General features: G+C 41.8%; 2 protein-coding genes across 3 annotated transcripts in view; one reads left to right on the top strand and one right to left on the bottom strand.

The window, feature by feature from the left end:
• Window positions 1–15,105, bottom strand: part of kif20a (kinesin family member 20A) — a 54,228-nt gene extending 39,123 nt beyond the window's left edge. For both annotated transcript variants that reach the window (XM_084319794.1, XM_084319795.1), the window contains exons 1-11: window positions 14,897–15,105; window positions 12,113–12,286; window positions 11,722–11,856; window positions 10,661–10,780; window positions 9,367–9,505; window positions 7,213–7,388; window positions 6,679–6,775; window positions 4,944–5,156; window positions 2,240–2,351; window positions 1,154–1,228; window positions 149–292 (exon numbers count right to left, since the gene is read on the bottom strand). In XM_084319794.1, the coding sequence (XP_084175920.1) occupies window positions 149–292; window positions 1,154–1,228; window positions 2,240–2,351; window positions 4,944–5,156; window positions 6,679–6,775; window positions 7,213–7,388; window positions 9,367–9,505; window positions 10,661–10,780; window positions 11,722–11,856; window positions 12,113–12,286 (1,385 nt within the window). In that variant the 5' untranslated portion in view covers window positions 14,897–15,105. The remainder of the gene's footprint in view (window positions 1–148; window positions 293–1,153; window positions 1,229–2,239; window positions 2,352–4,943; window positions 5,157–6,678; window positions 6,776–7,212; window positions 7,389–9,366; window positions 9,506–10,660; window positions 10,781–11,721; window positions 11,857–12,112; window positions 12,287–14,896) is intronic.
• A 198-nt stretch (window positions 15,106–15,303) lies between these two features.
• Window positions 15,304–17,773, top strand: part of LOC311233456 (atypical kinase COQ8B, mitochondrial-like) — a gene marked incomplete at its 3' end in the record, with an annotated part of 50,871 nt that continues 48,401 nt past the window's right edge. The window contains exon 1 of the mRNA XM_084320423.1: window positions 15,304–15,707. Within this exon, the coding sequence (XP_084176549.1) occupies window position 15,707 (1 nt within the window). The 5' untranslated portion in view covers window positions 15,304–15,706. The remainder of the gene's footprint in view (window positions 15,708–17,773) is intronic.

The raw sequence follows: 17,773 nt of genomic DNA, 5'->3' as shown, positions 1-17,773 counted from the left end.
AGATGGAGCTAGCCTAGCGCTAACTAACGTTACGTGCTAGTAAAACAAGTGATTTTTTTATGAGTGAGCTAGAATTCCATCTCCCACGAGGCATCTCTGACAGAAGGTATATCTGACGGTGTCATATCATAAAGATGAAAAGGGTAACCTGTTGTTCTGGTTGTGTCTCAGAGCAGCGATGCAGCGTCCCAGGGTGTGGAGAGACGTGTTGATGTTGTTGGCCTCCTTCATCCTCTCTCCGTTACGCTGGTCCTTACAGCGCTCCGAGCCCGCCAGGTCACACACACTCAGTCTGCAAACACAGAAGAGTCACTTCCATTCCAAGTACAACATTTCTATTTTATCCCAAAACAATACCTCTATAGGCAAACACGTTCATACATTATTGCATTTGCCTACTCTTAAAACATCCACTGCACTCAAAAACGTGTTTTTCTTATGCTCAACTCCTCGTCAGATTGTTTGCTATATGCAACAAGTACAATGGGATTGTTACTCTCAGTTTACTCCACAGCATAAAGGAATCAAAAGCAAGGCATGATTTTGACACATACAGATTGTTATTTGTACAGAACTTGTCACCAGGGTGCCCTTTTCACATTCTTCGCCTGGAGAGAAAGAGCTTCTCTGTACTTTCCTGAAATCTGCATGTGTGATGTCACTAATAGATGTATCCAAAGGGGTCCAGCACACCTATGACAACGCGCCAGCGCCACCATGTGTTTTATTTCTATTTCACTTTTGCAGTGAAAGCGTAGGGCCAGCTTAGAAACAGACATTGTTTAATATGTGATTTCTCTGTCCTCTGTTCCACTATGTGTGCGTGTGTTTTGGTGTGGAAAATATTGTTGATTTGCATATTCATGACCGACGCATCGTATTGTTATATTGCATTACAATGCCGTAGGTACTGTGTGAAAAGGGCTTAACTCTTTCACTACCACACTACAGAAGGTTAACATTTCACTACCACACTACAGACGGTTAAGGGATAACCTTCTGTAGTGTGGTTGTGAAAGGGTTAACACACTTTGTTGTGTGGCAGTGAAAGGGTTAACCTTCCGTATTGTCGCAGTGAAAGGGTTAACCATTTGGTAGTGTGGTAGTGAAAGGCTTAAGAAAACCAATGACAGTGTGCTTTAGGAGGACTTACTCGCTGACGTGTGTAGCCTGGCCCAAGTCTACCGCTGGCTGGATGTGCAGGACACGAATGGAGAAGATGCTGTGACTGAAAATGAGATTAAAAACGCATATTATTTCATTATTTCAGGGAGCATCTGCAGTGTTCTTTTTCATTTCCAGTAGCCTGTCAATTCTACTTGAAATGCATTCAAACCAACTGTCTTTTTCAGTATAAGTAAGAAATAATGACTACCGGTAATATGAATAATGGTCATGAATACACTGCAGTGTCATATTAACATTGTACAAACTACAAAGTAAATATAAAATTGCACTACAAACCACAAGTCCATATATGGGTTAAAGGCAGAGACCCTGCATTGCATTAGATTCACGAGGCATATGATGCAGCAGGTACAATATCTACTAGGGCTGTCTTAAATACTTCGAAGCTTCGTTCGATGGGCATGGGATTCGAAATATGAAAATAAAATTTGATTATGTAAAAAAAAAATATGATATATATATATATTTTGCAAAATCAACTCTGCCTCTCTTTGTTAACTACAACAAGCAATGCTGTTTTTTATTTAAGATGAGGTCGGACTTGGCACTGACAGATTTGTGTTCATTGTGCTGCTTTTGTAAAGCCTCAAATGACGGCTTACAATATTTCATGGAAGCAAAGTGTTTAGTTTGTCTAAGATTTAAAAAGGTTTAAACTTTACAGCACTGACAAAGTTGAACAAAGTGCTGTACAAGTCCCACAACTAACATACTAATATTTTTTTTCTTTTTTCTTTATTTCGGAGCTTCGAATTAAAATCGAATCTGGGCCCCGAAGCTTCGAATTCCAAAAAAAGAAATCGAAGGTCAGCCCTAATATCTACCCCCCTCAATTTTGGTACAGCACCAAATGACGAAATGTAAAAAACATCAAAAGGAAAAACAGTGTTAATAAGGCAGGTTAGAGAGCAGGATAGTGTCGTACCTGTGTTAATAACGAGTGTTAGAGAGCAGGATGGTGTCATACCCGTGTTAATAAGGAGTGTTTGAGAGCAGGATGGTGTCATACCGGTGTTAATAAGGAGTGTTAGAGAGCAGGATGGTGTCATACCTGCGGCTGGAGTTGTGGTTGAGGTGGGTGCTGGCAAAACTCTGGTTCCTTCGGCCGGCTCGCAGAACCCTCCAGGCCTCCTCTGCACTACGCACCTGGATCCAGGTCAGGTCTGTCCAACACAGCATTATTAATTACTGTACATTCATATTACCACACAGAAACATTAGTCCAGTATTATGCTATAGACAATATTAAAAGAACAAGTGCACTCTCCACAAGTTCATGTGCCAACGTCTCAACTACACATATGTTAGCATAAAACGCCTGTCGATTGCATACTGAATGTAAATTGGACGCTATTCGGGAACCATTTGTAGCAGATGAACAAGTCTGGCCTCTTTTGAAAGGCAACACTCTGAATCTTCTTCCACAACAATCACTCTGAGTGCTATTGTCATAGAGTTACAGAGGTTTGAACACACTGAAATAAAGGTTGTTTTCATTTTCGTCTGAATTATTTTGCAAACGGATGCCTGCAGATCCCTACTCTATAGTCATTAGCTGAAAAGACTATTGGGGCCATAGCCTTAAGTCTAGAGTAGAAAGAACATGTCCAACGTCGATAACAATATCACCAAAAATGTGTGTTTTACACATCTTTATGTAATGGTATCTTTAGGCGTTTTTCCAAAAAGGAGTGAGATGAGTCAACACTACCTCAGTCGCCTCTCCCCGCCCCTCCCCACTAATCTCTTGTCACATACACCAGGGGTTCCCAAAGTCGGGGTCGCGACCCACAGGAGGGGGGGGGGTCGCCAGATGATTTCCAAAAAAAAAAAAATTGCAGTCAGGCCACTGAACTTAGAAGCAGGCCAGGACAGTGTTTCTAGTTGCAGCAGCACAATAGTTAGATAACCTAGGTGGGGAACAACAAGGAGATCACTGCAACGCACACAAGTTGGAGAACTATCTCTCTCTCTCTCACACACACACACACACAAAAGGAGCCGCATGTGATTGGTGGAGGCGGGACCCTTACAAAAAACTGTTGTTGCTAATCATTGACACATGCTAGCCTGTAATAATCCCCCCCAGAAAAATCTACTTTGCATTTGATATATTGCAAATATATGCCATCACACACACTGGCATTTAAAGGGTTAGAATTATAAAATGTATATGTGGTGTTATGATCAGGGCTGAAGTTGAATAAAAGATTGTATTATTTTCAATCTGACATTACAAAAAAACTGAAAATCCATCAAAATCAGTGTTGTTGCTAATCATACATATGCTAGCCTGTTTTTTTAACAATAATTTGTGATGCCATCACAAACACTGGCATTTAAAGGGTACAAATAAAAAAATGCCTGCACCAGAATGCAGGAAATTAAGTCTTTGTAACAAGAAATGTCCTGGTGGGGGACCCCCAGACCCCCTGCTTAAAAAGTGGCCTGACTGGAGCTATATTTTGCACTATATTTCCTGGCCTGAATGATTTCCCCAGTACGGCCCTGTTTAAAAGCCTCCAATGCTTTGCATTGGATACGCAAACGGTCAATAATTTTCAGTGTTTTGTCTTATAACCTGCGATTGGAAGCACGTAATAGGTCAAGCGGTGTGTCAATCAAACGGTGGTCATTTTAGCTTTCAACCGATGTGTTGGTTGAGAGGCAATAACACAGCGTGGTGCAGACAGGTGCGTTGAGACGTGGTTAATGTACATAGTGATCATCAAGGTGACATGTTAAAGGTCCCATGCATTGCTATTCCTTGCAGTATTTGGGCAACTTTACACAATTCCTGTGAGTCTATGGAACACATCTGTAAAGTATTTTTCAAAATAATTCATTGTTTTATATTTCTAATGAAGTACTCAAAAGCATAATTTTTCTACCTCAGGATTTCAGGCTGTTATTGGATGGGCTCCGCCCATAAGCGTTTTGAGTGACAGTCACCCACACAGTCTGCAAGTGGCAGACAGAGAGAGATTGAGGGGGATACTAATTAATTTCGCCACGGGGGGCATAATCCCACGAGACAATGCATTGGTAACTTGTTTCAAATGACAATATATACCCCTGTGATTATTATTGCACAGATCGGAATATGGGCGTGCGCAAAGATATTTTGACAGTGATTATGAGAGTGCTTCCGACTGACTGAGGGGGAGAAGAACCACACCAGCCCCGCGCGCACACACATTTACACACACTCCTGCGCGCGGGTCCCCCTCTCGCTCTCCCCCTCCCTCGCTCGTTCTCTGCTATCTGTCGGCTGTTTGAGGAAGTAATTCCACTCGCTCTGTTCCGCTCTGAGCAAATTCCACTCGCTCTGAGCGAATTGTTGATTGTGGGCGGTGACTACAACCACAGAGCCAATCAGATAACAATCAGCTCCTTGCTACGTCGCATTGCAAGTCAAAACTAGAATGACCTAATTCACTGGGGGAGGAGATTGTCGTAACTGAATTAGAGGAATCCGACAATATGGTCATTAGAGACACAAACCCATTGATACTAATCCCTCCCTATTGCTATAAAACAATGCTAAACACTGTAAAAAGCCATTTATAATGCATGGTACCTTTAATCTTAGTCTCAGTTACATTGTGATCATCAGCGATGTTAATGTATGTGACGTAGGGGTTCATCAGGGATGTTAATGTACGGGCCTTGACGTAGGGGTTCATCAGGGATGTTAATGTACGGGCCTTGACGTAGGGGTTAATCAGGGATGTTAATGTACGTGTTGTTATTACCCTTGACGTAGGGGTTCCCCTGCTTGTCATCGCTCAGCCGCAGCGTCGCCCTCTTCTTGGGCTGCAGAGAGGGCGGGGTCTCCAGGAGGTCATACAGGAACTCGTTATATATCTCGTAGAAGGACACCCAAATCGCAAACTGCACACCCTCCACCAGGTCACCCCCCGCGCTGTGAGACAGACTGTCAGGCTCCAGACACACACTGTCGGGATCTACACACAGAGAGAGAGATCTTTAGATGCCTAGAGGACTGAGATGGTGTCAACATAGTGTGAACTGCATGAGACACAATTACATTTTTAAAACAGACGCATGTATGTGTGTTTCAACAATAGGGAGGTGTAGTGGTTACGTCATTGTCGTTTCCCGCACGGTCCACCCCACTTGAAATTGCAATGAGACACATTTCTAAATCTTCTCGTTTAAAACAAATAAAGCATGAAAATTGGCATGGTGTACCTTTTAGGGCTGACCCCTATTAGTCGACTAATCGGTCGAAAGGAGCCGTAGTCGACTGCCAACCTCTTAGTCGAATACAAAAAAAAATATATATATATTATATTTAATCATTCTTTCCAAAAGAAAAGAGGCCTCTAGCTCTAATGGCACGCATACCAGAGGCTAACGGCCTACGAAAACAGGCACAGAAAGAAAAAAAGTTATAAATATTTTTCTTTTCTTTTTTTTTGTCGACTAACGGCACATTTTGGCCAATCATAGTCGACTATCCAAATCCTTAGTCGGGGACAGCCCTAGTACCTTTCTGTGTGTATTCATCCACAATCTATAGCTCAACATGAAAAAATTCACAATTAATCGTAAAAGTAGCAAAATAAAATGTTTTATGTTTTCGTTCACTGAGGAACTACACTTCACTTTGGCGCTGCTGACTGACTGACTGTGTATTAGGCGACAGCACTGAACGGCTTCTACTGGTAAGTGTAGTTATTTTTTAACGACAAATTAAGCAACCTTATAACTAACTTGAATTCACCCAAAAATGCTTAAACAATAATATTAATGATAGAAGGGAACTCATTTTTTGAAAAAATGGAAAAGCTTGTCAATGTTCATGAGGCACAATTATTACAATAGCCGATAATACATTTTCCCAATGATAAATCCTTATGAGTGGACCCGCGGGAAACTAAAGTGACGTCAGACTACACCTCCCTATGGGGAGACAGGCAGTCAGTTAGGCACATTGACTACTGTAGGTCAACCCTCTGGGTCAGGGATTTTTTTTTATTACTTTTCCCTAAACATTCTAAATGGGCCCAAGTTTATTTCCTGTTGTGGCGTTTGCCAATACAGGGTGGCAACGGCTCAGGGGGTAGAGCAGTCGCAAAGGTTCCCTTCTTTGATTACGGCTCCTCCCAAATTAATGTCAAAGTGTCCTGGAGCAAGACACTTAACCCCCAACTGCTCCCGACAAGCTGGTTGTTGCCATGCGTGGCTGCCTTCGCCGTCAGTGTGTGAGTAAATGGGTGAATGTGAGGCACAAGTTGTAATTGGTTTTATTGGACAGCAGAACCCACCCCAAAAAGTGCTATATAAATAGTCGAGTTAACATTTTTACCAGCCGACAGGAAATACACTATGGCCCAGGCAGTTTCCCTACCCACGGAAATCTTCTGAAAAGGTCTATAGGATGAATGTAATTGGTTGTGTATATGTTTCTGTAAAATCTTTCAACATTCAGAATAAATATGTATATATAAATGTGGTCCTTACCCTCCAGCTGGGTGCCAATGTGACTGGTAGTGAGTCCGGCGATGCCGCTGTCACAGGTGCTGCTGTTACCAACTCGACGAGAGCTCAGAGACTCATCCTGCAACACACAAGTGAGAACATATCTAGACCATCACTGCAAAATACAAGCAGCAAGACATGGCTGTGGATAGGGTTGGGAACCGTTCACATTTGAACCGATACCCAAAGGTACCTTTTTCCGGTACATTACTCTTTTTATAAGTCTAAACTTCTCAATTTCAACATTGTTATTACACCACACAAACTAAAACACCTCCCTACCTCCCTCTCCCAAACCATTCCTACAACTTTTTTTTTTTAATGTTGCATGATGATGTATACATTTATTATGTATTATTATTTTCTTATGTTTAAATATCAACATTATCTGGCCATCCTCAGTAAATACTATCAAACTCCTCTGACCTCATCTGGTCTTTCCAAAGACCAGAGATGGGAGGGGCGCACACACAGAAAGAGAGAATGGCTTACAGCAGACTTAATGATTGTGTTTACCTCTCTGAGAAGAGAGTCTCTGCGGAGCTCCTCGGCCCTGACCTCTCCAGGGTCCAGCTGTCTGATGTCGTGGTGCAGAACGGGCTTCAGGTTCATGGCGCCGTACAGACGCCCCTGCAGCTTCCGGAACACACAGGTCAGGGCCCTCGGCAACAGGCCCGCCTCCCGACCCACGCCTGCAGGTGGCACAGGTTTACATTTATTTAAAAAGATTAAACGTTTTTTTAAAGTAAAAAATGTATAACTGGCAGTACCAGTGGGGAAAGAAAACAAATCTTTCACAGAGGCAACAAGTCTGAAGAACACAGGATGACCTACACGACTACCCTTGCTAGTTATATTAACGTAAGGTAACACAACATTAACAGTATAGCGTGAGATTGTCTGATGGAGTCGTCTGCCAACCAAGATATTGTTACTTACAATACAACAAATGTATTGATCACAAAATGGATCACCATTCAATGTTATTGAAGATTCCTGTGACTGATAAGTACTTGTGATCTACTTCCCCGTATCATCTTTTCATGCATTTCTTCATGACCATACATGCATTACATGATATGGCTGTTCAATTTTACATTTGGTCGGTAAATTAATAATAATTACTTTATTTGTATAGCACTTTTCATACAGAAGTTGCAGTTCAAAGTGCTTCACAACAGTAAAAAATACAGGCATAAGCGAGCATAAAAAAGATAGAGGTAGCAAGGTAAGGTAAATCAGTGTTTCACATTAGGATCTAACATCCCAATAGGCCTTTCTGTTTAGTTTCATTCAGTAATACAAATAATAAAAATAGAATAGGCAAAAATTATAAAATAGAACAGACATACAACAGGGTATTTAACATACAACAGAGCAGTGCATCAGTAAGAAGTAAAAAGTGTGATAAAATAGTTCAATTTTGAATTACAACAGAGCAGTGCTCTTAAAATTACAGTGCAGGTAGTGAGATAAAACTGGCATAGAACCGACACATGAATTTGATAGGAAGTGTATAAAAGTAGGTAGGGTAAGGCTTTGTGTCCACCAGGGACGTTTTTCTCAAGGCGGACCGCTTTGAAAAGCAAAAATATGCATGCTCAGAGCGTTTGCAGAGCGTCTCGCGACTCCCGCAGCTCTGCCACTTGCTCGATGTTGATTGGTCAGTCGAAAAAAGTTACCTTGATGAGCGGCGCTCCTCTCCAAAAGTTGAACTAGTTTCAACTTTAGGCGCTGGGAGAGCTCCGGCCAAAAACGCTAGCCGCCGAGAGCGCTAAAAAGCGACGCTGGGAAAAGGAGCGCGCCTGTCGTGTCTGTAGCATAGAAATGAATGACAGAAAGGAGCTGACAACTCATAAAACATCCCCGGTCGACACGGGCCCTAATAAGTTGGCTTCCCTGATGTTTTGGGGTAGTTTGTTCCATAGTTTTGGGGCATAGTTGATAAAGGCTGCATTACCGATCCTCTTTTGACTGTTTCTGGGAGCCTCTAGTAGTCCAGCAGCTGATGATCGCAGTGTTCTTGCTGGCCTGTAATTTATTAAGAGTGTTGGCGATGTAGCTACGTCCCTGTCCATACATTTTAGAGCTTTGTATGTAAGGAGAAGGACCTTGAAGTCAATTCTAAATGTTACAGGAAGCCAGCAGCTAAGACTGGACTAATGTGCTCTCTCCTTTTGGTTCTAGTAAGCAGTCGGGCTGCAGAGTTTTGGATTAGCTTTTAGAATATTTCCGGACACAATGGCCAGACATAAAATCCCTAGAGGAAACCCTAATATATACTTATTTTCTTTTAAGAATTATGGTATAATGAGATGTTACTACAACAACACAACATAAACATGTGTTCTAAAATATTGAAACTTCAATTATCAATCGTCAAATAGTTTTTGTGATTAAGTCTCGACACACTAAAACCATGAACACAATTATTAAGGGGCATTTCACCTAATTTATTTTACCTGAATTATTCAATTGTGAGGATGACATGTGTCTCACCGCAGCCTCCTGTCTATTTCCATTTGGTTTTGAACACTACTGGTATCTTGAGAATTTGTAACATCTATATGCTCAGGGTCAAATGACCTGGACAGATGTATCACTGGGCAGAAGACTGCCCTGTGAGTAGAACCCTGAGATGATGGATAAAGCCTTGTAGGAAGCACTGACCCTGAATAGTGTAGGTCTTGCCGGAGTTGGTGACACCATATGTGTAGAGGAGCCTGCTCTCTCCTTGAAGAACATCCTTCACCATGGTCCTCATGGTGCCCTCATAAAACTCCTGCTGGGTGGTCCCTGGACCAGAGATCTAATGGAGGACAGGTTAGGACAAACATTAACCAAAACCAGCGACAATCAGAAACAATCTGCGCTCCACAATGCGCAGTCTTGTTTTTGTGTCTGTTTGGGGGGGGGGGGGTCAATGCTGTTTGGGGGCCATAGTAGAGGTCGACTTATACTAGACGTTTAAAGGCTAATATAATAATAATATAATAATGATAGTTTGGAGCAGGAAAAGGACGATTAATCTGCCAATGTAAAACAAACAAAAATAAAATTGACAATTATTCTTTATTGGTGAAAGCGAGACCGGTACAACATACATAGTTATTTATATATTACCATATTTACCTCAAATGATGGCCATTGGCCCATAGTTGTGATAGGCTTGCACTTTGCTTACAGGTATGGACTGTATGCTTTCAGCAAAGCAGTAGTTAATCAGTCTGCAGTCTAATGCATTAATAATGCCATACTAGGGATGGGCGTGAGTAATCGATTACTCGTAGCTATGAGAAGAATCGATCTTAAATTATTAATAATTTTTATGAAAAAAAATATATATATATATATATTTTTTTTTACACATTTGTTTCACATGCATGTGTAAGATTATAACAGTTTGTTGGTTTCCTTAAACATATACGTGAATGTACAAAATTAAGATTTTTTTTAGTTGTTTCCCCTTTTCGAGTAATACACGATCAATCGAGTATAGCATGCGATCAATCGATCTGGATTTCTCTTAAAAATGCCCATCCCTATGCCATACTATAACCAACAACATTATGCTCAAACGTGCAAACGTTGATGTATGCCCCAGCGTGACCAGTGGAGGCTGTGCCATCGGCCACTATCAGAACCATGTTCAGCCCATAACAATAGTTTGTAAAACGTCCTATGAGAGTCATGTTCAGCCCATAACAATAGTTTGTAAAATGTCCTATAAGAGCCAAGTTCAGCCCCCAACAATAGTTTGTAAAATGTCCTATAAGGGCCAAGTTCAGCCCACAACAGGAAAACGTCCCATCGGTGCTGATTAGTTGGTCAACCTCTAATTCCTATTGTGTTTTTATAGGCATGATGAACCGTCCTTTGGCATTGGGAGTGGGTTTCTTCATCGAGCACTTCTCCTGAACATTAGGGCACAAGTATGTTGTGTTTTATTGTAAATAACAGGTACCTGTGAGAAGGTGAACTTGTGGATACTCTGGGTGATGCCCCTCTCTGCAGTCTTCATGTTGTGGGAGTCCTTAGGCGCCGTCAGCAGGAGGGTCTCTCCATTCTCAATATGCACACAGCGCTAAACATCAAGCAACGGGAAAATACATTTAGATACCAACTATTCCAGAACGGAAATCCTTTTTGCACTGAGGGGTGATGACCATGGGTCAATTTTAAGAATTCATATGTTATTCTGGTACTCCAAGTCAGTTCAGTCAGTTATTTGTGAAGACACACAACTCTCCTAAAACTAGAAATTAGAAAGAGAATCCTCCAATCAGAAATCTAACTGGGATGTAAAATCTGGGGCTGCTCCATAGACAATGAACGAGGCTCTGACTTTATGAAGCCATTACATGTTTGTGTGAGCTCTTCCACAGTACCTGTACAGAACCCCAGATAAACTACCTATACCTGTGCCCTTTTGAGTATGGCAGTGTTGTAGTTCTCCAGACTTGGAGAACACATTGCTCAGACCTGCCAGCCTTGAGTAGAGGCCTGGAGAACGCATTGTTATAACAGACCTGCCAGATTTATGTAGAGTAATCAATTACAAATAATAATACAGAGCTTTCAGAAAGGTGTTGAATAAAAGTAATGCTTTCCTCCCCCCAAAAATTATGAATTTATCCTTTTAAAGATTTTGGCGGTGCAAAATTAATGTTAAGTCTTGGGAGACCCACCTTATGCTAAAGGAAAATGTCAGCTCAGCCGAAAAACAGACATAATGCAGTATATTTTGCATAGCACACTCATTTAATATTATGTTAGACGTAAATTCCAACTGAAGGTATTCCAACAAGGTATTGCTATTTATTCATCCTATCATTTAATAATCCCTGATGATGATCACTGGTGACCATAATCAAACTAATTTACTCGCAATAACTGTCAAACTAAATTAATGTGTGCAAAACTAAGAGTTTTTGGATATGTGTGTGATCAGCATTGTTTTTTGGTGAAGTGCCCCTTTAAGTAACAAATATTACTGGCATACTTTGATGCGAAAATGTGTCTCACCTGTTCCTCTCCCCTCTCCTGTTCTGCCTTGGTAAGCGGTCGGATGCGGAGATAAACCTTCACTTTCTCAGAAGTCCCTTCCTCAATGCTGGCCTGCTTTGTTACTCCAGCCTTCAAAGCAGTTTTCTGGTAATTCTAAGAAAAAAGGTCAGGGATTGATCAGATCAGTACTTGGTATCGGTATCAATACCTGGAGCTCACACCAAAAAGGCAATGGTCTGTTTAAGTTGACAATCCTGTTTTGGGAGCAATTACAGGCCACGTAATACACTCATAATGGTATTCATGGCATGTTGGGGCGTGTTCCCACCTAAGTTCGTTTGAAATAGTCAGAGTGAATGTTACTTTTGTTTAATAGGATTACTAATATTGAGTATTTCCTAAACCTCACCTGCTCTCTGTTGGATGGCCATGTCTCCATGCCAGGAGATATGATGGAGAGCTCGGGCAGCTGTGGCCTCACCAGGCCGTCCAGCTCTGCTGCTGTGGACTCAAACACAGCCATGTCCTCCTCCTCGTCGTACAGGGGGCCACTCGGTGAGGCCAAACACAATGGCACGCTCATCTGTTAGACAGAGATGGGCATGTCTCTTTGACTACTAGCCTAATGCTTTTAAAAAGACCATATCAGTCTTTTTTACACACATGGACTCCAAGTCATTCTTGCTTTGATACAAAAACCAAGGTGCCCTTCTTTTTTCACAATATTCTACCGTTAATGATATATAAGATATTACATTTAGTCAGCTGTGGTGACTTTCAGTTTATGTAGTGTGTAAGATACATTTTCAGATATAATGGAAGCATATGGCAAATCAACAAAAAATAATGACAAATTTTTCAGTAATGGCAAAAGAGTATGAAAAAACAAGGGGTCTCTTGGTTTTTGTATTAACGGCAATGACTTGGAACCCACAAGTCAAAGAGACTGGTCTGTTCCATGCACTTCCAGACTATTCACATAAATTAACATTAGTCAATACTTAACCTATCCAACTTTTCAATAGTCTGTGTGTGTTTACTGGACGCTGCCCTGATGAATCGAATGGAACTTCAGAGTTAAACTAACACATTTTAGCTCAAATAAAGATGTCAGCCGCCAGTAAACACACTCTTTTGAAAGGTTGAGTTGGACCATGTAATTAAACAACTTCGGGTAATGTGTTTGACAAATAAGTGGCCTGGATTTCATGTTAACGAGTAGACATGCAATGGGTACTACGACTATGCTTGCACCTCATGGTACCAAAGCACCTCAAAGGCGCTAAAAACAAAATTAGAAACATCACAAAACAAACTGGTCAGACTTCTACTTGACCTTACCCCTAGAACCCACCTCACCCCTGCCCACTTTGACAACCTAGGGTGGCTTAGAGTAGACGACAGAGTACAGCAACTTGCAATGGGCCTGGTCTACAAAATACACTACACCACTAAGTTACCCATGTACATGTCAAAATACCACGACACCAGAGGGAGCTCCACAAATCATGTTAAACCCAGATTCGGCTCAAACAAGGGACTATTAAACACGTTTCGGAATTATGCCACATCAATGTGGAACGCCCTACCCACAGCTGTAAAGGAATGTGAATCACTACCCACTTTCAAAACCACTCTCAAAGAGCACCTACGGGAGACTGCAATTCGAAACTGGCCCCTGTCAATGTCCTAACCCAACCCCCTCCAATATACAGTTTCCCCCACCCGCCTACCCAACCCCAACCACCTCCAATGTACAGTTTCTTCTCCCTCAAATGTATATACTCTCTTTTTAGACTCCTTTGTACACATAAACAGTACTGTATATTTGTAGATCTGGTATGTCATAAATGTCTAGAATGCAACAGTACCGTCTACCTGTATGTCATATTATGTTATGATGAAGTGAAAATGGGGGACCCTGATGTAAAGACGAAAGTCTTTCTCTGGTCTGCATCCCCAATGCAATTGTGTGTATTGAGCTGTACTGTATTGTACCCATTCTGCAATCTGTTAACTTAATACCAATTTTCAATCAATTAAAAAAAACTCCCCATGAGACGTACTTAGATGCGAGTTTGACAACCTAGGATGGCTTAGAGTAGACGACAGAGTACAGCAACTTGCAATGGGCCTGGTCTACAAGATACACTACGCGACCAAGGTACCCATGTACATGTCAAAATACTTCCCAAAGGTCAGTGAATACCACGATCACAACACCAGAGGGAGCTCCACAAATCATGTAAAACCCAGATTCGGCTCAAACAAGGGACTAAACACGTTTCGCAATTATGCCACATCAATGTGGACCGCCCTACCCAAAGCTGTAAAGAAGGAATGTGAATCACTACCCACTTTCAAAAACACTCTCAAAAAACACCTACGTGAGACTGCAATTCTAAACTGGCCCCTACAAATGTCCTAACCTAGTTGTACAGTAAATGACCAAGTAAGGCTTTGTCAGTATTCCAATGTACAGTGTAAAATGTGTGCGTGTCCCCTACCCAACCCCCCCCCCCCCCCCCACCTCCAATGTACAGCCCTCACCCACCCACCCAACCTCCTCCAATGTACAGTTTCTACGCCAAATGTATATACACTCTTTTTCTGGACACTTTTGTATCACAAACAGTACTGTATTTGCAAATCTGATATGTCATAAATGTAGAGATGTAGCAGTACTGTCTATCTGTATGTCATGTATGTCATATATGTTATGATGAATTGAAAATGGGGGACCCTGATGTAAACAAGACGAAAGTCTTTCTCTGGTCTGCATCCCCTTAACAATTGTATGTATTGAGCTGTACTGTACTGTACCCATTCTGCAATCTGTTAATAAACTTTTCAATCAATCAATCAATCAGTTAGACCAGAATTCCCTCCGACTGTCTCCAGTGGTGAAAATTAAACCAATGATTAATAAGTAATTCTTATCATAAAGCCTCATAGCGACGTCAACTTTCAGTAAGCGAAAAAACGGTTGGAAATATTACAAGTCCGCACTAACGTTGAGCAATCATGTTCAAACGACTCCATTATAGTTACCGTTACGTTAATATAAGTTATATCACAATATTGTAATATGAGGAGACAATGCATAATCTGTGAACGTGGAGTACTGTTACCAAAGACTCAAAGATATCTGAATTAATCAATGAGCGTTAGCTAACGTTAACAATAAACTTACCTCGGCTGTCGAAAGACACTCAACGCCTAGGCTAACCTATATGTCGTCCTTATTTAACTCGCAACTCCTCCAAGACCAGGCAGCTGGAAGCTAGTCTAATATTATATTAGAACTAAATCTAGGTTAATTCTGGCTAAACTACGGTATACAGACTGTGTGCTGTGGTTGTTGTTGTTAGTGGCTAACTAACCTTTTTGAATTTTTAACACGCTTCCCTCCCGTTCAGAGCGGGCGCTGATTGGTTAAAGTCAAGAATTTGCCGTTTTCTCATTCGCTCTCCTCTTCTTCCTCTTTGTCCGAGTATGTTTTTCGGCGCCTGGTGAGCGCCCCCTGTCTGATTACTAACACTACCGCAACACTTCCGGGATTCTGAAATCATGGGAGAGAGAGCAGGGGGAGAAAATGAATGAATGTGGATGAGAGCCTCGATTAAGTGGTTGTTGCTACGGCTGTGGGGGTGCTGGAGACATGATCCAATAGATTTGTATACGCCAACACGGCGCGACCAATCCCAAATCGATCGGCACTTTCTCGGCCGAGCTATAGTCGCATTTTCGCACCTACTCCCGAACTATGCATGCAGATTGCGCAAGGAGTCTATTATATGTATAGCAATCTGCGCACGCGTAGTCTCCAGCAAGACGCCGGCTGCCGAGTAGACGCAGACGCGCCTGTCAGGCCTCAACTTCTGGTTCCTCAGTCGAGCGTCATTGCAAAACAAATCGCTTCCATTCACACGAGTGGTGCAAGAGGAGGACACCACGACGCAGTCAAGCTCTTCCAACAGACAGGAGATTCTGTTCTATAAAGAGTGAGTGTCATTGTTTGTTTACTCAGTTAAACGCTAATGTGTTATGATTAACATGTAAGTACAGGAGTAGAGGATACGTAGACTTGAACTCCTGTCGCTAGCAAGCATTCCATCATTACATAATAACACTGACTGACTGACTGACTGGTGGTTTAGCTAGCAGTATATTCAACTCTACTTATCAGTTTGTTTAGCTGGTTCCCAGCAAATGCCTCTGTAACTAACTAACTGACTGACTGACTGACTGTATTATATTATCCGCAATTTAAATAATGATGTCAGGTGACACGCGTTGTATAGGTTAGTGGGTCAAACATGGACAGATCGCCAATCACATTCAAGGTTAAACCTCCAATACATGGGATTAAGAAGATATAATTATTTAACACGAATGTCTTGAGTTTTCATAATGCAATCCTCTTGAAATCGTAAAGTTAACTCGTTAGGAAACGTTAGGCCTACAGTTGTAAGTTTCTGGAGCGTGGTGGGCGTGTCAATCTGTGTGCTTCTCTCTTGATCATAAGTTGATATGATTTCCAATGATGTCGAGTATACAATACATAATATATTTTTATTAGATTCAAATGTATTGTCATTATACAGCACAAGTACAGACAGTACAACGGAAATAAGTTTGGTATCTAACCAGAGTGCTGTGCAAATGTAACAGTAAAGTGCAATAGCAACATGTACAGGTGATTAAACTGGGTATAACATATATAAATTAGTACTACTGACTGAGTAATAGTGCTAATCAGATGTAGTATTATGTGCAGGGATACTATGGTATAGTATGTTGTCATACTGGCCAATGGTATAATAAATACATGATAAATAGTAAATACAATAATAAACAATACAGTATACACTAAGTGCAATCATAATAGAGTTTGTACAATCAATAAAAACAATTGCAGATTATGGTGGAATGGTTGGTGATTAAGGATTTAAATGTAAATAATATAACTTATGATGTAAAAGTTGGCCCTTGAATACATCAGGTTTCCTCTTGCACAGACAGACACACACAGACACAGTGGGGCGACAGTGGCTCAGGAGGTAGAGCGGTCGTCTGGTAATCGGAAGGTTTCCGGTTCAATTCATGCTCCTCCCAGGCAGCATGTTGAGCAAGACACTTAACCCCTAACTGCTCCCGATGAGCAGGTTGGCACCTTGCCACCGGCTGTGTGTGTATGAGTGATTGTGAGGAACAAAATAAAGCGATTTGGATAAAAGCTGTTATATAAATGCACTGTTTACATTTTATTCACACAGACACGCAGGTTTCTGTCCGTCTGTTGGTGTGTCTCTGAAGTGTTCCTAACCACTGTCTCTGTTGGTGTGTCTCTGTTGGTGTGTCTCTGTTGGTGTGTCTCTGAAGTGTTCCTAACCACTGTCTCTGTTGGTGTGTCTCTGTTGGTGTGTCTCTGAAGTGTTCCTAACCACGTGTCTCTGTTGGTGTGTCTCTGTTGGTGTGTCTCTGTTGGCGTGTCTCTGTTGGTGTGTCTCTGTTGGTGTGTCTCTGAAGTGTTCCTAACCACGTGTCTCTCTTGGTTTGTCTCTGAAGTGTTCCTAACCACGTGTCTCTGTTGGTGTGTCTCTGTTGGCGTGTCTCTGTTGGTGTGTCTCTGTTGGTGTGTCTCTGTTGGTGTGTCTCTGAAGTGTTCCTAACCACGTGTCTCTTGGTTTGTCTCTGAAGTGTTCCTAACCACGTGTCTCTGTTGGTGTGTCTCTGTTGGCGTGTCTCTGTTGGTGTGTCTCTGTTGGTGTGTCTCTGAAGTGTTCCTAACCACGTGTCTCTCTTGGTTTGTCTCTGAAGTGTTCCTAACCACGTGTCTCTGTTGGTGTGTCTCTGAAGTGTTCCTAACCACGTGTCTCTGTTGGTGTGTCTCTGAAGTGTTCCTAACCACGTTGTTGTGTATGTGAATCACAACGGTGTTCACCGGGCCTTTAAGATGGCACGGTAATGTTGCGACACTGCTGTAATATACCGTAAAGCGGTGTGGTAACGGGAGATGGTGTGTGTGTGTGTTGTGCACTGGTGGAGCAGGTAAAATAAACGGTCA

This window comes from Notolepis coatsorum, assembly GCF_963971535.1.
Source record: "Notolepis coatsorum genome assembly, chromosome: 8".
Taxonomy (NCBI): domain Eukaryota; kingdom Metazoa; phylum Chordata; class Actinopteri; order Aulopiformes; family Paralepididae; genus Notolepis; species Notolepis coatsorum.
This window is presented reverse-complemented; position numbering and strand designations above follow the sequence as displayed.